Source organism: Phaenicophaeus curvirostris, chromosome 4 (genome assembly GCF_032191515.1).
Source record: "Phaenicophaeus curvirostris isolate KB17595 chromosome 4, BPBGC_Pcur_1.0, whole genome shotgun sequence".
Lineage (NCBI taxonomy): Eukaryota > Metazoa > Chordata > Aves > Cuculiformes > Cuculidae > Phaenicophaeus > Phaenicophaeus curvirostris.
Window position 1 is genome coordinate 39,803,812 of NC_091395.1, and position 25,667 is coordinate 39,829,478.

A 25,667-nucleotide genomic window follows, 5' to 3' on the forward strand; every position below is an offset into this window, starting at 1 on the left:
TCAGGTGTGTTTCTGTTGTGTACATCAGCTGGGGTTGTTTTTGCAGCTTAATAGCTAGTGCTTCCTAAGAAGCTTTTTTCACATCAAGACAAGTTAGGCAATTTCTAGTACAGTCTTTATTGGAAAAGGCCTGATTTCTTTTAAGGAATGAAAATGGGGGTAGACATACAATGATACAAGTATGACACTTTTTTTTTTTTTTTTAAACTGCTTTACAGGTTGTATTGCAGTTGTACTCCCTATTATCATCAAGGGAAAACCAAAAATCTTATCTACAAATTTGATGTAAAATGTAAACACTTGAAAGCAGTGACAGTTGTCTAGACTGATACATTTTCCCTACTGCAAGGTAGGATTCCATATGGTAAATCACTCCAGATAGAGAAAGAAAATACTTCTGTTTAAGGGTCTTTCACCATACCCACAATTCTGGATCTGGCTGCTGTTATCACTGAACTTCAGCAATAAATCCAAGATCCCACGTTCTTTTGTCAGTCCTAAGAAGAACTTTCTTCTGCCTGCTACACAACTCCTGTAAAGAAGTCCTGTGTAAATAAGGCTGTGGTTTAACCAGAAGGCACCAAATTTCCATTTAATGCAAGTCATACCTAAAATTCAGAATAGCACTTTATGTCTCAAACTCTTTCACAATCAAGTCAGTGCTGTACTTTAATTACACTGCAGCATAACATACTCCAACTTATTTTTTTGGTGATCAGAAATCACTGAATAAGATTTCCCATCAGTTTACATTCCATTATAAGCTGGTCCTCCTCCACCTTCAGGCACTACCCAGTTAATGTTCTGACTTGGGTCTTTAATATCACAGGTTTTGCAGTGGACACAGTTCTGAGCATTTATCTGCAGTCTTGATCCTTCTCCTGTTTCCAGAGGAATATATTCATAAACTCCTGCAAAGCGGAAAAGAAAGCTATCACTTCACTGAACCGTTTCCCCCTGCATGTATGCTCTACCTACCTACCAGCAAGTATTACGAGGGAAATTTATTACTAGTGTCATTCAACTGCCTTCTCCCATGTTTACTAATTATCTTGTCATGAAAGTACAGTTTAATATATAAAATATATTAAGACCTGCACCTGAACCTCCTTCTAGGAGGATTGGCATAGAATGCGTGAAGTAAATAGCAGGCCAGGTGGAATCTTCCTAAAGTATTCTTTGTCCTTCCTTTTGCAAAAATAGCTCAGATATTTTTACTACCTACCTGCTGGACAAAATCTTTGTTCCGGTCCGTCAAATACAGCCAGATTCCTGCTCACAGGGATGCTGTCATCTTTAAGAGTTAAATGAGCAGGCTGGTCGTGTTCATGGTTTGTACCACTTAAAGCCACTGACGACAGGAGATCAAAGCTGATTTTTCCATCAGGCTTTGGGTATTCAATAGGCGTGCAGTCTTTGGCTGGCTTGAGCTGAGCGAAATCTGGTCCTAAACATGTTTTTAATGGATAAGTTTCAGTACAGAATTCCTGTAATTTGTAGTTACTCAAGAACAATTTCATTAAGCTATTTTAACTTCCCCTGTCACCAGAATGAAATATTTCATAAAAGAGAGCCTTTTTCATGAAATGTAGAAACATGCTAAGTAGAAGAGTGTTTTATTTTCTTTGTTTACATTATATGCTGGGTAACATAAAGTCTGCATCCCTGCCTTACCATCGATTTCTACACTTCAAGCCCCACCACTTGACCAGATTTGCTCTAGCTTCTACTAAGACCAGGGAAGATTGACATATACAGCGAGTGTTTTCTTTAACGAGATACTGAAATTACCTGGATGTTTCAATGTCCATGGTTCCATTCCTCTCAGTAGCCAATAAAATATACCTGTGTAAATCATTCCTCCATACACACCAAGTGTGGTATGGCAGGATGGTCGGATATTTCTAACAGCATACAGCTCTTTCCAGACCCAGGACTTCTTCAGGTTCTCTTCATACTCTTGCACATCAAGTCCTAAGGCAGCATATTACTTGTTAAGTACCTACAGTGCATAAAGACTATCCTTGAAATAAAAAATGCTGAATACAGGCAATTATTAGCAAGGTGGCAAAATGAGAATTTCAGAATACGTAGTAAACTAGGAATATACTAGGCAATGTTTTCCAGCATGTTAGAAGATCTATTTTGTTGGCAGTGATCAGCAGGTATCTACTGCTCCTTTGTAGCCTCCTAAAAGGAGGTTATAGAGAGGTGGATGTTGGTCTCTTCTTCCAAGTGACAGGTGATAGGACAAGAGGGAATGGCCTCAAGCTGCATCAGGGGAAGTTTAGATTGGACATTGGGAAAAATTTCTTCACAGAAAGGGTTATCAAGCACTGGCAGAGGCTGCCCAGGGAGGTAGTTGAGTCCCCGTCCCTGGAGGTGTTTAAAAGACAAGGTTGGAGTTGATGATCTCAAAGGTCTTTTCCAACCTAATGATTCTATGATTCTACAAAATGATCCACAATAGCAGCACTGAATTGCCTTAAACCTCAGCAAAATCTAAACAGCCACATGGCTGTACCAGCACCTCTGTGGGAAAAGAGCTACTTTGTTTGTAGAATCTAAGAATTGACCAGGACAGTTACTTCTGACCCAAGACCCAGGTTCGTAATTTTAACCTTGTAAAGGAAGAGCTTTTGAACTTGACAAGTTATGCAGCAACAAATATTCAGATTTCAGTAACTACGACTATGGCCTAATGGATTATGCCAGTCCTAGACAGTATTTTTTCCTCCCTTTGTTAACAGCAAGTTAATGAAATATGTTTCATAGAATCATGGAACAGTTTGGGTTGGAAGGAACCTTAAAGATCATCTAGTTCCACCCCCCGGTGCCATGGGCAGGGACACCTCTCACTGCATAAGGCTGTCCAAGGCCCCATCCAACCTGGCCTTGAACACCTCCAGGGATGGGGCAGCTACAACCTCCCTGGGCAACCTGTGCCAGTGCCTCACCACTCTCATAGTGAAGAATTTCCTCCTTATGTCTAGTCTAAATCTGCTCCTCTCCAGTTTATACTCATTGCCCCTGATCCTATCACTACAAGCCTTTGTGAACAGTCCCTCCCCAGCTTTCTTGTAGCTCCTTTCAGGGACTGGAAGGTCACTATAAGGTCTCCTCAGACTTCTCTTCTCCAGACTGAACAAGCCCAACTCTCTCAGCCTTTCACAACTGTTTGTTTCGCACTATTTGTATTCACAAATACTAGACACTGCACACTTGGCACAACAACTTTACTGCAGTGTAGTTAAAGCCAAGTAATTATCTTAGGGAAAAAAAGTATTTCCTATGAATGAAAATTTTCTGAGAGATTCCCCTTCACCGTTCTCCATTATTATTAAGTAGGCACAGATGTTCTAAATTACGAGTTTTAAGACTTGTCTCTACATGAAAACATGCTTCAGTCCATATTTTCTGTCTCACATCAGGCTCTGAGAAAAGCTCATTATCTATGCACAGAGAAGAAAGTGGGCTGTAATATTCTACTGTCTTGGCAAAACTGGAAACAGCATATAAAACCTGTCCATAACCAAACAAGAGTGGCACACTACCCAGTAAGTGTGTTTATCGTTTCAGATGGCTTCTAAGCATTTTAACCTGTTACACTAGTTGGCATTTTAACTGATCAGCGTACCCTCTGTGGCAACATGTATTGCATGTTTCAGCTTAACAACAGCTCATTAGGACTGAATCCACCACTGTAGAGAAGAAATTTCTAAAATAATAATCATGTGGCACCTGGCTATAGTGTCCATCTCCAGAACGGCTGAAATTCCGGTTGGGCTCTCTCTGTACAGTCTTTGTTATCACATTTAAGGTTAAAAACAAGGCTAAGTAAATCACCACAATGCAGTCAGGATCAGGTGATTACTTCAATGTGCTTGCATTACATATAAATGGAAACACATGTAGTTTCAAACTGAGAAGTCTATAAAATTAAAGACAGACAAAGAGGACTGAAGGAAAAAAAATATCCTAACAACAGTGAAGAGGAAACTTCAAAATTCTCACCCTATTTTGCTTACATTTAATCTGTTCCTTTATTTTTTTTTCTTTCTGATTCTGCAGTCACTTCAGTAACACTTTTTGAACCATAAAGCACTAAGTTTTAACATATTTATAGGAACAAAATATATACCACTCTTGATTACTTACACAGGAATTGTAAGCTTACTCTTCTGATGCTTGTTAGAGGCATATTTTTGTTCAGTACAATCAATACTTAAGAAGAACTAAGCAAAACTTTATTAATTTCTTACTTCCTTAAACAATTTGACAGTGTAAATAGTAAATAAACAATAAACCACCATACTAATTTCATGATTTATTTGCATTTCCAGCTAGATCCTTCAGACATTTAGTTACTGGTAAGCTGTTGATGATTCTAATTGAGCACAGGGCAACAACAAATCCAAGTACAATGATCTGATCTTACCTATCGTCTTTGATTGGAGATTTTCATTGATTAATTGGCTAAAGATGGCTTCTGAAGCCAGCATTCCACTTTTCATTGCAGTATGTGTCCCTTTGATCTTAGGAACATTCATGAGTCCAGGACTGCAACCAATTAATAATCCACCTGGGAAGGTGAGTTTAGGTATGGACTGAAGAGGAAATACAAAGAAAAGTGGTTAGTTTGTTTTTGAAAGTGAAAATAACATTCTGGAAATGAAACTGGCATGAGGCTTGAATGTTCTTTACATTTTTAGGCTTGCATGTGCGCTATAAAAAAATACACCAGAGTTACTCTACTGAATGAAGGAATTTTGGCATAGTGAGTAAGAATTCATACATTGTACTGGGGTTGAGTATAAAATAATGTTCAGACAACATTTTCCTTATATCCTCTCTTGTTGCTTATCCTCTCTTATCTGCAACAAAGCTGTGGTAATATCACCCACCAATACTATTTCTTCCCCTTTTTCACTAAGAAGTTAAGTATTTAAATAACAACAAAAAAGGACATTTGTGTTCCCATACAACCTAGTATGTTGTAGGCATCTCCTCTCACAGTTTGTTACTCAGTGCTTTCTTCCACAAATCTTTTCTATGAAACTGCACAGTGCCCTCCTCATCCCTTCCTGGGTCCTGCTTATTTCACAAGTTGCCCAGCAGACAACAAATAGATTGTTGGTGCAAACTCACTGTCTTACTCCCATTCTGTAAAAGCATAATGTCATCGAGTACAGTCAACTCACAAACCTAACACAGCCAGATAATTTGCAAACAGTATTAATATACTATGTTATATGCCTATATCAAGTAAGGAACACCTCAACTATTAAGACAGTCTCACCTTCATCCAATGAGATTAAGATTTTAGACAGGGAACAGCTCCAAAATGCAGACTGACTACAGCACTTCGAGCAGAGAGCTATGATCAAATCCTAGGTATTAAACTGCTGAAGGTAGGTTATGAGCACAGCCTTCCTCTGACAGACTTTAGTAGTGAGCAGCGCTTGTCAATCTAGCATCCTGCTTTTATTAAAAGTAGTCTGAAAGAACTGGTTTTTAATAGCCTAAATAATTTGACCCCAAACAAGCAAAAAATGTCAAAAAAAGCACATCCCTTGGAATGCAAGATAATCTGAAACAAATGTTACAGATTTTTTTTTCTGCTTGTTCAATTGTTTTTCTTAATATTCATCCAAGGGAATATTCACCCAAGGGAATATTCATATTGCAGTCACTAAAAAAAAACTTGTACTACATGGCATTTCCCCTGTGTTTTGGGCAATTTGTTTAATCATAGACTTAGTTCGCTGGAAAGGTAAATTAAGCTGAAAACACAACTACAACTTTTAACTTACTTTTCAGTGGTCAAAAGTCTAAGTTCAGCTATATAACAGTATTGCAAAGAAATTAGGTATGTAGGATGTCCTCCCTTTGCACAAGACCCTTGTCTGAAAACAATTATTCTGTCATATCTATTAGGATGCAATGTTGTAGCACTGACATAAGCACTGAAAGACTCCTCGACTGACTCCTGAAATTATGTAAAATGGTGATCAAGTACTTTTCTTCAGCAACAACTGTTCCACTTAGTAGGTACCTACTGACCAACACACTGTCAAAGTATAAATAAGATGCATCATATAACGCAGAAGGTTAAACATACTGCAGCTTTGTTAGTAATTCTCATTATTAGTACTATAGCACTTGGTGCCTATTTTCAGTCAGTTTACTGAGTTGAAGGAACACATGGCACATTCCCTCTCCGCCCCCGAGATACAGGGTGAAATCCTTTCAACCTGAGCACCTCAAGAAGCCACCACCCTCCTGGCAGTGAACAGAGGGTCCAAAGCAAGGCTGGTTTGGAGGAAGGAAGAAGGAGAAACTCCTACTCCTTGCAGAGTCCTCCTTCACCCAGCAGACAGGGAACACCACATTGTCCTCCCCTTAGCTCAGCTAAGGGGTGAAAAGCTGTTAAGTGAGTCTCACGTTTGACACTTGCACATGATCAATATGAAGGCTTTTTTCCCTTATATTCAGAATATATGTTGCTCAACCACAGCAACACCTTTTTTTTTTTCCACAAAACCCTTAAACCTTTTCAAAGTTTTTTATCAAATGGAGACAAAACACAGGTTACATGAGAATTCCTTAATTTTAAGTGCTTGATTTTACAATTTTAATAAATAAATTATTAGACTACATCTACAAAGGTGTTAAAATGTGTCCCCCTCCCTCCACAGATCCCAAAAAGCTACAAAATCAGGGAAACATCCAAGAGCACTTTGCTGTGCGTTAGACTAAAGAACATGGTCATAAGGTTATCTATAGCAGACAAAAAAAAAGCTTAGATTGATGGTAACTTTATACACATATTTGATACGATACAATACTGTCACCAAAATGAAAACTGGAGCTACAGATTGACTTACATAAGAAAATATTCCTGGATTCCGGTAATGCAAATGAGTCACACTGCTACAGTTATTAATCAAAGCAACACATGCAAAAGAAGGAAGATTTTTAAGATTAGCTCCAAGCGACTCTTTTTCCTAATTGAAAGCATATATTAAAAAATCTATTTAGAGTGTGATTTTGTGATTACTAGACAATTCTATCCACAAGAAATTAAAACAAACACCATTCTTTTATATTAGGAACAGTGCAAAGTAAGTGACAGGTTGTTTAAAGTCCAGCAAGAAGTCCCAAGATTAGGCAGAGAAGCGCAAGAGCTGTAGTTCTACTGTCTATGTAAGTTAGCACGTCTGCAAGTGGCTTAAAAAAATATCACGCTCTTCCAGCCGTATGTTTTGACCAGTATAAGGAGTATGACTGAAGTCACAATCTGGCTACTTCATAAAAGCCAGAAATTCAATAATGACAATCTGTGACAGACACACTTGTCTGTGTTAATAATGGGCTGACAATGGATTCTGAAATAAGCTAGTAACACAGCCATGTTACAACATGATATGACATATTTCCACTCCAGAGTCGACAAAGCAATCAACCTGCAGTCTGATTAAATGTGTATGATGTGCATAATCTAGAATCTTGCTTCATGAACCCACATGACTCAGTCTCAGGCATGCACACTGGTGTCAAAGGCTGACTCCATAAAACTGTGACAAGAGTTATGCCGCTGCGGAAATTTTACTTGTACTGCAAAAACTTCAGGAAGCCACATTTATACCAAAGAGGTTGAAAATGGAAAGACGAAGTAGCAAGATCATAGAGCGCAATGGCCTCAGGCACAGGCTGCAGGTCCTGAACACTCAGGCTTGTTTGAGTTCCAGACTGAAAGGACCATCTAAAAGATGAGTCTGGAAGGCCAGGACACATAGCTATGTCCTGTGTTTCAGATTCCCACATGAGAAGCTAGCAGGTTGAAAGGATTTTAGCTGTTAAATTCTAGACTATTCCTCCTGCAAGCTGTTCCAACCCTTTCCAAGACTTTAAGTCTTGATTAATACACTTTTAAACTATCACCTTTTAGATGCTTAAGGGAGCAAAATGAACGAGGTATTCCCTCTCCCAACAAAGCCGAAATTCAAAGTTGTGCGTGAAAGATACCAAAGGTATCTGTACTTGAGGAGATGAAGAATTCTATCTGCCAAACTACATAGCAATTTCAACGCTGTCACTGACTTAAGGCTCAAGCACTAGGTGAAGCACTTGGTTGGACTCGATGATCCTGGTGGTCTTTTCCAACCTAGTGATTCTGTAGTGATTCTGTGAAAGAAGTTCCCTCACAAACCCACAAAACCAGCAGATAAGTGGCACTACCCTCTCTCTTCCCTAGGGTTCCAGGCATAAAAAAGAATTATCTGTAGCTGCTTCGTTGCTGAACACAGTTGACATAACTCTACTTTATATTAACACAGTTAATATAAATTTACTTCGTATTTCATTTAGAAAGTAAAGTGACTAAGTCAGAAGATTTTTAGTAGGACAGAGCCCAAGTCTAGCAAATCTCAGCAGGCAGTATCCAGCAAGATAACAAGGCTCTTCTGCCTGACACCACTTTTGGCCTAATTCATCTCTGCCACAGTTCAGTTGTTTCCCAATAGCATACAACCTAGAGCACTAAATATGTAGCTACAGAGAACTCAAAAATAAAAAAACTTAGGAAGAAGTTACCTGCAAACCACCTTCATTCAATGCTCTGGCACCATAGGCAATCCTTGTTCCACCCTCCAAAGTAGGCTGTACACTAGGATGGTGCTTCCACCTCTGAAATTCCCTAAATGGATTCAAATAGGGATTTTGATAATCTAAACCAACCTTGGAAAAAAAAAAAAAAATGCAACATTAATGAAAATAGAGTATGAAATGTCAACAACAGTTCAAAAAGAAAACAATTGTGTATTACCACATTTCTTTAATCTATTTTATACTGAGCCAACTCTGGAATCAAATAAATTCTATTAACAGTATAGTATAAACAAAACTGAGAATTTGCTGCTGTACAACCATTCTCTGCCCAACCTGAAGCACTGAAAATACTTAACTTCACTGTAATCTCCTTCCATCTATCGTGAAAATAAAACAATGAAATTAGATTAAGCATTGCTTAATGGGCTGAATAAGCAAGAAAATTTGTTTTAAATTCATGTTTTAAAACCTCTTGGCCCTAGAAAAGCTGGAAGGAGAGGTAAATAATTATTTCTAGATAGTTATGTCCATGTGCTTACACATTTTAAATAGTTCTTTACATAGTTTAGCAGAGTCAATTCTCACTTCCAATTAAGTAAGCCATTGTAATAAAGCACAGGGGAGCAATGATGAAATTGGAAAACAGAGGGGAAAAAAAAAAAAAGACTTCACTAATTGGCTGGATGGCCACTATTCTTATATTTGAGAATTTGCCCAAAGATACACTCTGCATTTCTCATCTTTACCATACTCTCAGCAGGACTTACGTTGTCAAATGTGCTCTTCGGAGAAAGAGATTATTTCTGGTTCCTCTAAGTTTCACTTGAACAAAATACATAAAGTATTCATTCATAACAAAATACATCAAGTTAGCAACAAACAGTACCTTGGTTTCTCTGGCAGCTCACTACTTTTAGAGTACTGCTTGCATCTACTTCCCTGTGTAGATACAGCTAATGATCAATTTTCAAAATAAATGCAAGATAATCTTACTATAAGAATCAGCTCAGACTGACAGAGGTGTAGAAGTCCAAAGACAAATTCTTGTATTTTCACACAAAAAAATTATTTTCTCCTATCTGAATAACAACAAACAAGTACGATAAAACCAATTTCACTTACCACAAATCCAAGAGCAACTAAAGGTTCACCCTCATTTAAGTGATAAAGAAAGGATCCTCCATATGTATGTCTGTCTAAAGGCCAGCCTACAGTATGTTCTACTCTTCCTGGTTTCCATTTCTTTTCATCAATAGTCCATAACTGAAATGATCAAAAAATTACTTTCTATTGCAAAGTAATGGCCTTTCAATAACATAATAAGAGACAATCACACAATAAAATACAGAAGAAAATTAATTTACTGCTATGAGCAATGCATACATTCAAACAGTAAAATACCAGCTAATAAATTTTCTTTGGATTACCGTTTAAGACTTTCCTAATGCTTTTCTTTCCTCAAATGTTGTGCATCAGAAAATGTGACTGAGACTTCAAAAATTTTCATTCAGCCATAAGATCCTTTATATCCGTGACTTTGATAGATATTTCCGCTAAGGAATACAATGCTTACATTGACTTTTTTTTCACTGCAATTTCTTCACAAGTTTTTCAAGGTCAGGCTTAACAATATGCCTGAGTTGATTTAAATATTTGCGGTCAAACAGGTCGTCTTCTCTGTTTTCTCTCCTACACATCTTATGTACTCATCTGACCTGTGGTAGACTCCCAGAAGCACCTTCATGTTGCCCCTAGTGAGTCAATTTTCTGCTCATTTCACAAAATGTTTCTTCAGCACAGAGTTATGCACCAGGTGCAGCCTAATGCCAGCAAGGCAGCTGAGCACCATTAGATCAGCTCAAGCATGGAGAGTACCAACTACATTAAGGAGCACATTTTTGAGCAAGACTCCCAATTCCTCCCACTTACTGTGCCTTAAGTTCACATTGTACAGCAGCCACGGAAGGCATGAACAGGATTCCTTTCATATGAAACTAAACTGTAAGATGGGCTCCAGAAGCCCACCTAAAGCATTCCAGTCACGAAAAGGCATTCGGTCCATGGGACTAGATTAGAGCTAGTCACAAGTAAAAGCAAAAATAAACCTGAAATGTGCATAGTATGGGTATCAGCTCATCAGCATCAACTGTACTATTTTCTAAAGCAGGCAGTCTCATCTGGAAGCAAACCCCTGCTTTAACCACAACGTAAGTATTAGAAATTGTAACTAAGACTATGTCATACACAGGGACATTTACAGAATGGTTATTCTCTACAGAAGCGCAAACTAATCACTTAACAAGTAATTGCTTAAAGTAATAAATAAACAATATTTTACAGTCAAACTCTGAACATATTCTAAATAATACAGCTCTTTTTCCTAAATAATATTTCCAGACTATAAAATATTTTAAAAAGAAAACCTGATCCCTAGCCCAATTTTATAAGACAAAGTGAAAGGATTTTTGGGGAAAACAAAAGTTCATGCAGAAAATGTTTCAAGAACCATGACTCATCTGGAACAGCTCTTCTTTCTCCAATTAATTCACAGAAAACCCATAAAAAGCATTTCCTCCACTCTTCAGATATTAAAAACCCCTAAAATGAGGCAGCATGAATCCCTCTCTCATTTAGAAAAATTAGTGAAAACAGATTTTACAACTGAACATAATTTGAAATCAAATTAAGACATTAACCGAGTGGCTTCACAGGTACCTCTAGTTATAACACAGATAGAAGAGAAGAAGCACCTGAAATGAAATAGTCATAACATTTAGGGAGCATTTTCTCTGATCAACCTCAGAATAGCAAAGATTCTGAAGTCTGGAAGCATAACTCAAACTCTATCATTGCAATGTCTTACACAAATTAGCTTGAAAGGAAATAGAAACTACCTTATAGCTTCACAGTATTTTCCTTAATTGTTAAAATTATGCAGGTGATACCTCTTTCAGTCCAATGCCATAGCTCTGGGGTTGACAATTCTCTCTTAAATTATACTTTTTGAACAGCTGTTTGGCTAGATGTCCATGACAACCTTCAGCGAAGACTGTGACTTTAGCATGAAGCTCCAAGCCTCTTTCAAAGGTAGCCTACAAAAGTAAAGTATTTCACCAGCAGTTAGATCTGTGCACTGTTTTGTGGCACTGCCCAGAACCTACAAACCAGTGCAAGCTACGGCTCTAGTTCAGTCGTCTTTTCCATCTAACTATGATGCACCCTGGCAAACCTTGTAAAGGGTTTCAAGTGGAACAACACTAAAGCGACTCACCTGTCGTTACTGAAAAAAATAAACCTTTTCCAGATCAGAGGATACTCATGTCACATCCACTCAATCACATGGTGCAAAGGAACCCTGACAGAAGAATCTTAACCTATAGCTTTACGCTTTAATTTTTGTTCATGAAGTCACGTTGGAATAAAACATCCTCCCCTGCACACACACGCATAGAACAGAGACTAGACAGACACACCAGATCAGAAAAACCTGCATCACTCCAGCCTCTACTACCTCAGAATAAAGTTATTATAGTATTACACCAATCTCACATGTTAAAAAATACAGCAAAATTAATGTAACATTAAATATCATTATAAAAAAAAAATTCTCATTAAAAATGCCAACAACTAGATTGAGAGTAATAAACGTACAAGCATGTCACCTTCATACATGAGTGCACTGGATGAGAATATTACTACATTACATCTGCAATATAAGAATACAAGATTCTAAACAAATATAACCTTGCACGGAAAAAAACTCAAGCTTCTTAAAAAGGAAAAAAAAGAAAAAAAGCTTGATTTGTGTCGAAGTTCAACATTGTCCAGTTTAAAGTAGATTTATTTAAAATAAATCACTACCATTATTCCACATTGTAAACATCACAAATTTATGAATCTGAAACACTTTGGTAACGTGACAAAATTCTATTTCACGATTAACAACCTTCTCCAGCACCTACACATAAATAAACATGCAACTTTTTACTATGTATTTTTACCACTGGCATTTTTGCTCGATTGGCACTGACTGCAAGGTGAAACTCTATTCATTAACCACAGTCTATTTGATTAGGCTCTGTATAAACACATTGATGATATTCTTGCTTGAAGGTTATACAAACTACATTTATCTACCTGAACCTTTATACACTGCAGGTAGTATCAGCTGACCTAAATGACTGCTAAAACACTTGAATACTCAGAAAGTTTGCAGTAGTGTCACACTAATTATGTACATAAAAGAAGTTAATAGGTGCTTTCTTACAGAAGAAATGAAAAAAGAAAAACTAGGTTTTGAGGATGCTTAAAAAAATCATAGTTCCTTCCCATTTTAAAATCAAATCAAATGCCCAGTTAACCCTTAGCACCTCTGGGAGTCGTATGTGTTACTTGCGCCTCCTACTGGAGAAACCAAAGGCATGCCCATCCCCTACAGAGGACAGGTAGCATCCTAGTGGAAAAACACATTACTTTTCCATGCCACTACTTCCTACTTCATTGGCTATATTTTCTTAAAACAAGAATGAGACTTTTTTTCTCATCCTCTGTCTACCATGGGAAGAATAGCTCACACTTTTACGTGAAAGTAAATACTGCTTTGAAACTCCACATTAGTAAGAAACTTCTTAAAAAAAAAAAAAAGTAACCTCCCCACCTTGAACCTAGAATTTCTGTAGCCAAATAATTCTGTGTTAAAGTTGTTCTGAGTTCTTTCGAGGTGCCAAATTATCCTTACAAATTGCACAGGGAAGTGATGTGCTTAGTACAGGTTCTGGATTCCACTAAAAGTCAGGCAAAGTTGGACGCTTCAGGAGCATAGTCACCCTATATATACAGAAATGAAACCAAACCGCAAAAATGTATAAAGACCCAGTATGTACCTTGCCCCACCAAGGGGACAGACTGTCAACATATGTGACTGCATTTGTAAATATCAAAGAAAATAAATTGGCCAGAAACACACTCACACATTGCTAGTTACCACACAGACAACAGCTTTCCATTTTACCTTCCTACCTTTTTTTCCAGGAGTTCCTGGAATTTTCTCCTTTGTTTCCTGAATTCACACATGCCAAAGCACCCTTAAATTATTTCCAAGTCACCCTCAAACAAGCCTCCTTTCTGTGAAGTCTTCTTCTACTAATCTCTGAAGTTGTTTACAACATTCCGAAGCCAGAGATTTCACAGGCCATCAATTTATTTTATATACAGTTAGAGAAAGCGAAAGTAGACAGGTACTGAATGTAATACTTTTTCTTAGGCTGCAGTAAGACTAAAGGCAGTAGAAGCAGAGATATCACGATTTCCACAATTAGACCCCCAGGTATGGGGAAGACAGGTACTTACTTTAGGTGCTCCATCCTTTTGAATGCCTACATCGTTAGTTGCTATCCCTTTCACGCTACCATCTTCATGAAAAAGAACCTTTGGAAATATTTAAAGAAACAATCATTATCGTTTCAATCCCTTCATAAAAATTTCGAATGCTGAACTTCTAAACACTAAGTCTTTAACAGCAAACTGGAGGATTCTGAATTTATTAATATACTGTATGATCCACTTGCACTTTGCTGGATCTGGGCCAAGGAATTTAGACACTGATAGGGAGTTTTCACAATACACTTCTTTCAAGAGGAATGTTGTGAATGTACAAATAAATTGGGAGTAGGGTGAAGAGGGTTCCAAAAGACACCTTTTATATGCATACTGATGTCATTATTACCTCAGCTGCTGCATAGCCTGGGTAAATCTCAACACCTAAAGCTTCTGCTTGTTCACCAAGCCAACTCACAAAGTGGCCCAGACGTACTATGTAATTTCCATGATTAACCATTGGAAGTCCTAGGCAAAAAAACACATACATAAACATAGAGCACTAAACAAAATAACAGAAGTTGTACACATAGGATGCTGTATTTTCTTCTACAACTACTATCTTCACTGTAATGTCATGCGTTATCACAGCCATTATCTACAGCCATTATCTACAAGTACCCTGTCAATGGAAGCTATTTAAATTCTACATATGCTTGCTGTATTACATTGAAACAAATACATTGTTTCATTCACAAAAAAGTTGAAAAATATACTGAGAAAGATGACTATCTGGCACTTCACCGAACTTTACCTGGAAGAATAGGCACTGGAATTCTATATTTCTTTGTTAAAATTCCAAACTTGTCTTCAGTTACAGGAGTATTAAGTGGAGCCTAAAAAAAAGAAAATAAAATAGAGACAATACTGAGAGTTATGTTTTTCTAGCCAATCCAACAAAACCAACAAATCAAATGAAATCAAACAATGGGACTGGCAGTCAATTAAAGGTTCAATAACGCACTTTTGTAGGAATGGATCATAGGGCATAAGATAAAGTACCCAGTGAAGCAGTCATCAGGCAGGAATTAACACATCCATTGAAGTACTGAACAGGGACTTGCAAATGACTTCTATAGTTTGTACACAGGTTTGTATTACATCAGTATTCTAAGACTTTCTAAAGAAGGCAGCTCAACTTGCATGTTTAGCCCAGTAAGACAAAATAACTAGTTGGCAGCCCACTACTTGCAGCTCCCAGTTGATAGCAGGCAGCCAGCTGCAGGTCAGATTGCTGTTCTGGCAGAGACGGCAGCTCAACACCTGCTGTCCTCCCTTCTAAAAGCATCTTAGGCCTCCATTATGCCGCTATGCCTGTACAAAAATCAGTGTACTACACACAATTTCCCAAGACCGTGAAGAACTATTGTACAAAAGCAACAAGTCTGACATGGCTAAGAATGTACCATCTTACTGCTTGTGCATGGGAGCTGGATTCTGCACAAATGCAGTTAAGTGTAGTGCATCTCCAAAAGCACCAGACGTACTGTGTATAAGCAATAAAACTACTTTATAACATAGCAAAGACCTGAGCATATCTGTGCAGACTTAAAAGTTTTACATTGTCAGACTAGAGAAAACAGACTACAAAGAAGGTGGGAGGTTTGTTCTGTTAGATCAACATATTTTGAAAAGGCATTAAGTTCCAATGGTACCAAGGTACTAAGTTACACCAGAATGAATCAGACACAGAGTTCATTACAAGCTAGCAATTAATTGCAGTGTTTATATGCTTGTACATACCCCCCGCTCCTTCCAGTCCGGAAAGAGTTCTTCTAAGGACCTTGGCTCAAGACAAGCACCAGACAGTGTATGTGCACCAATCTGAGATGCCTTTTCCACCAGACAAACACGAATTTCTTTGCTATGCTCAGCGGCTAGCTGTTTGAGTCGAATAGCTGCAGAAAGACCCGCAGGGCCTGCTCCAACAACAACAACATCAGCTTCCTCTGCAAATCTTTCCATGTTTACCCCTTTAATAGAAGAAAAGATAATAACATAAACCAATCTCCCATTTCCCTCATCCTGTCTCTCACTAAACCTTGTTCTGTGATACAGGCTAGCAGGTATCCCAGAAGTATTTGCATAAAAGGCCAAATATTCAACAGAATCCTCACTTCAGTCCTTGGAAGGAGGACATTTGCATCCCAATATAAAATTGGCTCTTTTTAAGCTGTAAGGAGATATACCATAAAAACACATACTCAATCTCTATGCACTGTAAATAAATATCATTTTAGAATGTTAAACTTAAGAGTCCAGTTGGCTAGTTGTATCAAAGACACTCAGTGAAATTCTAGGTAAGGGAGAGAATGATGGGGGAGGGGCCCTTAGTTAGAACTTGTGACTATTTTACACTAAGTAACCAGTGTCTTTCCTGGAACTGAAGTCATTAACTTTGCCGAATGTAGCGACTGGAATACCCAGAGATATTCACTAATCATATTTTCTCACAAACTCTCATGACAAGAAAAGGTGAAAGGAATTCAACAGACACACACCTGACAGAATTAAATCTTGTTGCAATAGTCACTAGCGTAAAAGCTGCTTATATATTTTCTTTACATAACTGATCAAGTTTAACCTGATCCCATTTTATAGCATTAAAGATATCTCTAGTGAGATAACAAGCATAAATTTCATTTAGAATATTAGTACCGTATTTAAGAGTACAGAATTTCTATAAACAGCAGCAACACATTTCAGTGTCTTCAAAATTGAGCAGTAATAGTAATAAACTCCGAGCTTTTAAGGAATGCATTTTTTTGTTTACCTTCCCATCTTTTGTCCTTGTCCCGAGGGTGAATTGTATAATGTGTAGTTATGCGAGGCACAGAGGAAGTAGATGCACATCTTGCAATATGCAGCAATGAAAGGCAGTCTCTTTTTATCAACTTTAGAGCATGAAAGCACTGACGTGCTGCAAAAATAAGAAACAAGTTTGCCAAATCAGTATTTTTCAACTTTTCAGAGACACAAATGGCAAAACAAATATGACAGCTCTCCCCCTCAGGGGCTACAGCATGATGTGAAGATAAGGAACCATAAACACAGATTTTTAAATTTTCAAGTTAGGAATGTGCTGTATAATTTTATATCAGAAAAAACCCAATAAAACCAGAAAGAGCAAACAGCTTTTACTTTAATTGTTCTTCATATAATGCCACTCAGTACACTGGCCAGCCATTTCTGACAGCTGACATAGGATTTCATGCATGCACACAGGTGAAACACATTTTAAGTTCCTATTTAATTTTGAACTTCAAAAGATTTATTTCAGACTTCATTTAAAGCGACCAAACAACTGAAGAGGTAGGACACACAAGCTCCTCTCTTCTGACATCTCAACATATGTCGAGGCACACAGTTTGGGCTACTGCTACTAAACAGTTCATCTAAAGTAAATGTCACAGTCTGCAACAGAAGCGTAGACTTAAATTCAAGTATTCTACCTTTGGTTGAAGTAAGAGGAGATGTCCTTGCTGCAGATACACCAATTGTTACAAGCACAAATCAGAATTTCTTTTTAAACAGATGGACCAAATGAAAGCTTAAAATGATCAAAATAGGACTCTGTTCAGAAGGGCTATCACATATTGCATTCTTGTTCTAATTTTCCTCTTTCACAAATAAATTATGAAGATATGTGTTATTTGTACTCAGAAAACTAGTATGGTTAGCACCAGGATTCGTTATAATTAAAAAGTTTGTGAATTAATGCACCTTGACAGATTTTTTTCCTTCCTTTAAGGACTCCCTTTCTCTAATTTCACGGGTGAAGGAGAATATTGCATTTAAAGCAGAGCATTTCTGCAAAACTACATAAGTAAAATGACCAACATCCCTGACTGAAATGTTCCGTTGAGAATGGCAATGTGCAAGGCCAGCACAAACATCCTCCATAAGAACTCTGCACAGCGACACTCAGGATACTATTCTCTACAGGAAGATTACCTATGTGGGTTTCTCAACTGCAGCTTTGGACTTAATCAACATAACATAAAAGCTATTATTGCACCACCTCATGACTCTTAATTATCCCCTACCTGCAACAGACAGGATCTGAAAACAAGCAGTGTATTTTATAAACATGAGAACAACTACATCTATACTTGCATACTAAAACATGACAACAAAACTTTATTTTTGAGATACTTTTATTTGAGCAGAACTGATGGTACTACATATTACAAAGCAAACAAAGATCAATTATTTCACACCCATGCAAAAGAAGTGACATTCTGCTTGGAATATGGCGGATAATCACACAGGCAGGTCCAACTACTGGTCAGGCATTCATCACCAGGAATGTGACAGGACACACTGGCATGAAGCAACCTCCAAGAGGAAACCTTACCCTCCTGCAGCTCGTGCTGTCAGCACATTGTCTCTACAATCATGCCGTCGGTAAAGGCATGCACGCCATTGAAAGAATCATAGAATAGTTTGGGTCAGAAGGAACCTTAAAGATCATCTAGTTCCAACCCCCCTGCCATGGGCAGGGACACCGCCCACCAGGCCAGGCTGCCCAAGGCCCCATCCAACCTGGCCTTGAACACCTCCAGGGACGGGGCAGCCGCAGCTTCCCTGGGCAACCTGTGCCAGTGCCTCACCACTCTCATGGTGAAGAAGTTCCTCCTAATGTCTAGTCTAAATCTGCCCCCTTACAATTTATAGCCGTTGCCCCTACTTCTATCACTACATGCCCTTGTAAACTGTACAGCTTTCTCATAGCCCCTTCAGGTACTGGAAGGTTGCTCCTTGGAGCCTTCTTTTCTCCAGGATGAACAAGCCCAACTCTCTCAGCCTGTCCTCATAGGGAAGGTGTTCCAGCCCTCTGATCATCTTTGTAGCCTCCTCTGGACCCGTTCCAACAGCTCCATATCCTTCTTATGTTGAGGATTCCAGAACGGGACACAATACTTCAGATGAGGTCTCACAAGAGAGGAACACAGGAGCAGAATCCCCTCCCTCGCGCTGCTGGCCGCACTTCTTTTGATGCAGCCCAGGACACGTTTGGCACTCCGGGCTGCGAGCGCACGCTGCTGGCTCATGTCGAGCTTCTCACCCACCAGCACCCCAAGCCCTTCTCCGCAGGGCAGCTCTCCCTCACATCATCCCCCATTCTGTATTGAAACCGGGAACGGCCCCGGCCCAGGTGCAGGACCTTGCCCTTGGCCTTGCTGAACCTCAGGGGGTTCACATGCTTCTCCAGCCCGTCCCGCTCCCTCCGGATGACACCCCGTCCTTGCGCCGCGTCACCTGCACCGCTCAGCCCGGTGACACTGACACCACACCCCGCCCTCACCCCTTGGCGCAGGCAGCGCCCAGCACCACCCTCCCCTCCCCGGGACACCCGCTCCCCGCCCTCCGCCGTCCCCGTCCCGCCGCGACCTTTGCTCTCCTCCCGCGCCGGCCGCCGCCTCGGCCTCGGCCCCGGCCCCGGCCCGGCCTTGCCCCGGGGCGACCCGCCGCGTTACCTGCGCCGAAGCACGGGCGGCGCGACCAGAGCATCGCGACGACCCCGGCGCTCCCCACGGCCGCCCCCGCGCGCGGACCCCGCCGGCCGCGCCTGCGCACGCAGCTGCCGGCCCGGCCCCGCCCCGCCCGCGGGACTACACCTCCCAGAGTACCCCGCGCCGCCAGACCACCCCCTCCCCTTCCCGGCTTCCCTCGCGGCGCGGAACGATTCCGTCGTCTAACGTTTGAACGGGAGCTGGCGGGGTAAAGACGCAAGAAAGCTCCCGGGGTGCACCGCGGCGCCAGCCCGCGAGCCTCACCCGCGGGCGGCTGGGGCGGGGCTCCGCGCCGGGTGGGCTGCGGGGAGTGGGCGGGGCTTAGCGAAGGGTAGGCGGGGCACTGGGTAGGCGGGGCTCAGCGCGCAGGCCCGGGGTGGGCGGGGCTTAGCGCGGGGCGGGCGGGGCCTGGGGCGCCGGGCGGGGCTTGGCGCGGGGCGGGCGGTCGCGTGGCGGCGCGGGCCATGGCCGAGGCGGAGCCGCCGCCGCCTCCCGCCGCGGGCAGCGCGGTGTGTCCCGCCGCCTCGCCCCGCAGGCACCGGCACCGGCGCCGGAGCGAGGGTTCGCCGCCCGGCACGCGGGAGCGCCTGGAGGCGGTGGAGACGCAGATCGGCGACGTGAGTCCGGGGAGGGCCGGGGGGTGGGGGGGTTGGTGGGGCCGCCTCACGGGCCTGGGCGACCCGTCCGTGTCTGCCGCCCCCGCAGGCCGCCTGCTCGCTGTCGGAGCTGCTGGAGGCGGCGTGGGCCGTGTCGGCGCAGGTGGAGGAGCTCGCCAGCAGGTGCTCGGAGAACGCGCGGTTCCTGCGGGCCTGGCGGGACCTGCTTCGGGAGGGATACGAGTCCCTCAAGCCCAGCGGCTGACCCGCCCCGGCGAGTTCGCCTGCGTTCGGGCCCTCCCGCCGGAGCGCCGACCCGCCGGGATGTTGCGGCGTGAGTCACCGAGCGAGATAACTCCGTTTCGGGACGTCGGTCGTGACTCGGGCTCTGCCGCCGCAGCTCGAGCGACCTCACACGCCGAATCCTCGCCCCGGTGCCTCCGGGAGCGGCGAGGAAGCGATGTCCTGCCGGGAGGCATCGTCAGCCCGCCTCTCACGGAGCTGTCACCGGCGGAACCACCGGCTCCAGAGAAACTCGCTGAACTAATTACAGTTTTGCTATATTCCCTCCTTTTAATTCGTGTTGAGGATGAAGACGGCAAATTGCAGCTTATCTACAAACTTCAGCCAAGTCCCGCATCCCAAACCTTACTATTTTAGCAATATTGCGATGTATCTCTATAGAACTTTAAGATGTTTGATTACTGCAAACTATTTTACCATATCTTTTGTTGTAATAAACAAATTTACCCTGTCTGTTGTTGTAATAAAGTGCCTTATGATGGACCGTGTACCTCTGTATGGTAGGAGTTTAACAACATTATTTACTGATAGGATAGTCTGGTTTGATCTATAAGTAAAAGCTTCTCTGAAATGCATTCTCCCATCTTTCAGGAAGCACGTTAGAGTTTTTTGAGTATTTGCTCCTATTTTAGATCTTTGTCTTAAGCAGTTACTGGTTAGTCTGACTAGAGCTTACTGTTACCAGAGCCTTTTGATCTGAAAGATTGTAAACCCATTATAAATAGCTGTGCTGAAACTCCTTTGCCTTAACCAGAGCAATGTGATAGAAGCAACACTGAAATGCAATGGGAGGCTGCAGGAGAACTTGGCCGTACCATGATTTATTAGTCAGCCTTATTTTTACTGGTAGCAGGACTTTTTAAAAGACAAACTGTAGTTTTCTTATCAAAACAATAAAGATATTACAAAAAAAAATCTGAAATAATGAATATTCTTATTTTACTCATCGAAACAAATGTGACATTGAAAATATCTGTAATCAACTTAAGTGAAAAAACAGCAGTAATGGTAAGGACAGACATCCTTGCCTATCTTATCAAAAGCAGGTGCAGTCATTGAGAAGGCTTAGCCTCTCAGCATTCGCAAGTTCTATTAAATTGAGTTCTAATTGCCCCAGTTAAAGGCAGTCCATGTGGCACAATTTCACTTAGCTGTTTTTGACCCCACAACCCAAAATGTTGCTAAGCAACTTGGAAAAGAAGTCATTTTGTTCAGCAGATAATTCTTTATTTCAATAAAACATAGACTAGTGAAAACAAGATGCTTAACAATCTTCTATTTCAAGATAATCCAAAATTCTGTAAACAATTGAAGTGTGAGTCACACTTCTTTTCAATTCTACTTCTTACGCCATTAAGAAGTTAAGTGCAAACACTGGAAGTATCTTTTAAATTCATTTTAAAAAGATTCGAATCAAGGTAAAAGAAACGTTTCTTTTATCTTTGTGGGCTTCTAGGCCATTGGAGTGTGAGCATGGTACCAAACAAACTAGTTGTAACTGGAAATAGTAGTAGGATGGAAAAGATTCTTTTCAGTAAGTATATGTGAAGGAAGTGCCTTTAGATGATTATTTCAAATCAGATTTTTTTTTTACCCTTGTAATGATGGGAAGTAAAATAATGCCCCCAAAAGTACTGAATGGCTGTGGTCCTTAAATTATTTTAACCGTAATGCATCTAGTCAGATGCACAAGGTGATTAAAACGCAGATATCATGGCACCTATTAAGTATGACAGTTTTCTATTTGGCCATCTCCTGTTATTCCATGTACAGAGACAGACATCTTAATACTGAAATTTGTTGAAGTCTGCAAGCTGTGGGGAGCTACCTGTGGGACCCTTCAAGAAACAGGAAAGGAGCAGCTTCAAGATGTTGGGATGCTCAATCCAATCTTTCCAGGGAAGGATGCTCTTCTGAAGGGAGAACTTTAACCAGCTATAGCTGGGGGACACTCGGGTGAGAAAAACACATTTCTTCCTTTTTTCTTTTTTGCTTCCTTCCTTCCTTCCTTCCTTCCTTTCTTTCCTTCACTCTTTCTTTCGCTCTTTCTTTCTGAATTAGAATGATCATTACAATTTCAGGATTGACTTTACATAAGATAAATAGTTGGTAAATTGTTAAATCTTCACTTTTTTTGGCTTTGACAAATAAAATAAACTGGTCAGTTTATGAAATGTAAATATTTTTCTTATGGCTGTTGCTCCTTAAAGTTTTCAGAGCTGATGTAGCCTAAATAGAGCCAGTCTGAGATTTTGGGGAGAAAGATTCTTGATAACTAAACCAGTAAACTCTTAAAAAGAAATCATCTGTTGAAATGGGGAACTTTTTAAAAACAAGTTTAATGAAAGTAACTTTTCCCCCCCAAAGACTGATGATTTTGAAACAATCTTTTTGGGATTAAATATTTTAAATAACAATTTTTTTTTTTTTTTGTCACACTCCTGGCTTCTGAGGGAAAATCCCAAACAACTGACTTCTCATTCTGATCTTGGACAAGTTGGCAAAATGTCGCATACCATTGTGAGATGATGAAATCATTCTTATGTCAGTTCTACCTTCAAATAGACATACTGCTCCCTTTTCTTCCTGCTTTGGTTCACGTGAGCCCAGGTGTCATACTTGCCTCATTTTCCTCATTGCTGTAAAGCAGTAAGCCCACAGATGTGAAGCTAACGGTGCAGATGTCACCATGAAGATTCAAAGTGTATTTACGTGTATGAGTTTAGTCTTGTTGACTGTGTTGTCACTGAAGCGTCAGAAGAGTCTGTACAAAGCACAGGCTTCGTTAGCTTTGTCGTGTTTTCATGCATTGGCCACATTTCTACCCAAATGAATGATGGACCATACGTTTTCTGACTGCCTTTACCTCTTTTGGATCTTCTTTGTCTGTAATTATGCCAAACCTGATGAATCATTTCTTTGAAAGGTCGTGTAGTCAAAGTGTAGAGAAGAGGATTCAAAGCACTATTTATTGGCAGTATAAAAATCACCACCCAAGAAGTTATGGTACCTTAGGGAGGGAAAAAGAAAGGAAGCTGTAATATGCATTCCAGCATTTGTACCCATTAATTAATACAAGCACTTGATGACTGTGCGGCACAGCTTCCTGGTGAGAGGGGTGGTCATGCGTGTTCATATGGAAAGAGGTACTTTTCTTCTCACTGTTATGCTTGCACTGCCCTCTTACCTCCATCTGTTTTCAGGAGTCCCTGCAAAGCCTGACATTTTCTAGTCTCCCAGTAACTCCATTTATCCCCCTTACTTTTATGTACCACAGCTCCCTGTTTGTCCTGACACACTTCTTGTTCTGGCTGCACTCCATTTCCTTGCCTCAATACTTTTTGCCTCTGCCTTGCTCCCTATCTCTTCCTTCCTGTGATCTATTTCCCATCCCTTTCCCATGACTGGTGACATCCAGTCCTGAGGGTGTTCTCCTACAAAGCAATCTCCTACAGTCCCTGTGTCTCCTCAAAGGCTTTTTTCCCCCTCTGCACCAGGACTTCTCCATTCTTCCCTCAACAAAAGACATGCTACACATTCTCATTATCTCCTCTTGCCCTGTGAGGTAAGAGTTTCCATGTTCACACCATCTTCCTTTTTGAAGGTTTCCTGCTTTCCTGCTGGGATAGTTGTCTGTGTGGATTTTTACAGCATCCCTTTCTCGCCCTTATTCTTTGGGAGATAAGTCAGCTGTTACCTGAGGGGCAGGTGAAGGGACAGGATTAAAATGCTAAAAGATGTTAGTGGGTGCACTCCATTGCATTGATTTATAAAACAACTATAAACCGTTTTAAGCAGTACAGAAAACTTTATTTACTCTCCCTTCCCCCACCTCTGGGTTTACGACTTTGTTGCAATATCAATACATTCCTACTGATGCCTGTAATGTGTTCTGCAGTTTTAGAAACATGCAGTAGTTCAGAAGCTGTCACAGTGTATCCCCAAAAAACCAGAAATACTCTCAGATGGGGTTTAAAACTTCTGTAAACTTTGACAGCTCTTTGCAACGTCTTTAGTGTTATGAAATGAGTAATTACTGTTTGATCTGGTCTATCTAATGTGGAACATTCATTTGCTGAACTCAAGATAACTCTGTGGTTCAGCAAAATTCCTTCAAATTTTCTTGACTCAGAGTACATCTGCTTCTAGTTGTCACAGTATTTTCTTTAAAATTTCTTAGGTAGTTTGATGACTTCAGGAAGGAGCATTATAGAAAATTTGAAATAGCTTGAATTATTTGATATAATCATCATAACTTCCAAACATTTGAAGCATAAATAAAAACTCTGAAAAGGTGACTCCCAACACTCCTGGTCAGCATATCAGACGAAGTCCTAAAACGTTTTCTTGCCAATGTACTATTGTGATGTTGAGTCTGAATCCACTATTGCTGATGGAACTGTTCATGTCCACAAGTTCTTTCCAAGAGGGTTTACAAGCCCTACATAAAGAAGCTGGTTTTCTGCCATGTACCGGTGTTGCAAAGAGAAGGAAAAAAATAATGTGCAATTATTAGTCTTTTAGATTATGCTGGTTTTACATGGGAATATATTCATAGCATGAAGAATGTGAACAGAACTTTATGTAACTTAATGTTTTGAACTGTAAGTACCAGTTTCTATAAGAAAATTATTTCATAATAACAATTGTATTATTAAATCAACATAAAACCCACTGTATTGCCCTGAGCCATATTTAGGCAACAGAACGTAAAAGCCATTAGTGAGAAAAGCCAACACAATTCAGCCTTGGTTTTCAAGTATGTTTTGTACATAGAGGCTGAGGACCATCAGGGAGTGTGAGAGGGAGATGGACCAGTGGAGTAGTGCCCTCTCACTAACTCAGCAGCCTGCTGGAGCTGGTGTGTCTGAACACCATCCACCTGCAAACTGCAAGGTTGGGGTTACAAGAGATGGGGAATGGCAGCAAGTTCCTGCCAGACGAAGGAAACCTGCTCCCCTCAATCAGACAGCAAAACCCCAGATCCCCCTGGTGAATAAGTACCATGTGCTGCAGGTGGAATCCAATCCTGAGGTTGAGGAGGATGGCTCCCACAGCCTAGAATCTTTCCCTAGGCCGCACCATCCTCAGAAAAAGATAAAAACATCCTCCAATTAAGAAGAAGAGGAGGGTTATTGTTGTAGGGGACTCCCTCCTAAAAGAAACGGAGGGACCCATTTGCAGACCGGACCCGCTCCACAGAGAGGTCTGCTGCTTACCAGGGGCATCAGTGAAGGAAGTAGCTAGAAAACTTCCTTCCCTGGTC

General features: G+C 40.8%; 3 protein-coding genes across 6 annotated transcripts in view; 1 reads left to right on the top strand and 2 right to left on the bottom strand.

The window, feature by feature from the left end:
• Nucleotides 1-101: 101 nt before the first annotated feature.
• ETFDH (electron transfer flavoprotein dehydrogenase) lies at nucleotides 102-19,515 on the bottom strand. Its single transcript, XM_069855826.1, has 13 exons — nucleotides 19,467-19,515; nucleotides 16,760-16,906; nucleotides 15,730-15,959; nucleotides 14,741-14,822; nucleotides 14,336-14,454; nucleotides 13,960-14,037; nucleotides 11,556-11,702; nucleotides 9,733-9,873; nucleotides 8,596-8,739; nucleotides 4,439-4,607; nucleotides 1,792-1,974; nucleotides 1,226-1,447; nucleotides 102-911 (listed from the first exon to the last, which is right to left on the bottom strand). The coding sequence occupies exons 1-13, from the start codon at nucleotides 19,498-19,500 to the stop codon at nucleotides 748-750; spliced, it is 1,860 nt and encodes a 619-aa protein (XP_069711927.1). The 5' UTR covers nucleotides 19,501-19,515; the 3' UTR covers nucleotides 102-747.
• A 451-nt stretch (nucleotides 19,516-19,966) lies between these two features.
• On the top strand, nucleotides 19,967-20,891 carry C4H4orf46 (chromosome 4 C4orf46 homolog). The gene is made up of 2 exons (XM_069856559.1): nucleotides 19,967-20,119; nucleotides 20,208-20,891. Exons 1-2 carry the CDS (start codon nucleotides 19,967-19,969, stop codon nucleotides 20,361-20,363), a joined length of 309 nt encoding a protein of 102 aa, XP_069712660.1. The 3' UTR covers nucleotides 20,364-20,891.
• A 2,024-nt stretch (nucleotides 20,892-22,915) lies between these two features.
• Nucleotides 22,916-25,667, bottom strand: part of RXFP1 (relaxin family peptide receptor 1) — a 55,041-nt gene continuing 52,289 nt past the window's right edge. For all 4 annotated transcript variants that reach the window (XM_069855847.1, XM_069855846.1, XM_069855848.1 and 1 more), the window contains one exon: nucleotides 22,916-23,411. In XM_069855847.1, the coding sequence (XP_069711948.1) occupies nucleotides 23,110-23,411 (302 nt within the window). In that variant the 3' untranslated portion in view covers nucleotides 22,916-23,109. The remainder of the gene's footprint in view (nucleotides 23,412-25,667) is intronic.

Bases quoted from the DNA above. Each gene is read 5' to 3' on its own strand.
- ETFDH (XM_069855826.1), bottom strand. From the start codon at position 19,500: ATGCTCTGGTCGCGCCGCCCGTGCTTCGGCGCAG. The intron at 14,823-15,729 runs GTATGTACAAGC...TCTTTTTTTTAG, and splicing joins CGGACTGGAAGGAGCGGGGG to GCTCCACTTAATACTCCTGT. The intron at 1,975-4,438 runs GTAAGATCAGAT...ATGCTGCCTTAG, and splicing joins TCTCCAATCAAAGACGATAG to GACTTGATGTGCAAGAGTAT.
- C4H4orf46 (XM_069856559.1), top strand. From the start codon at position 19,967: ATGGCCGAGGCGGAGCCGCCGCCGCCTCCCGCCGCGGGCAGCGCGGTG. The intron at 20,120-20,207 runs GTGAGTCCGGGG...CCGCCCCCGCAG, and splicing joins TGGAGACGCAGATCGGCGAC to GCCGCCTGCTCGCTGTCGGA.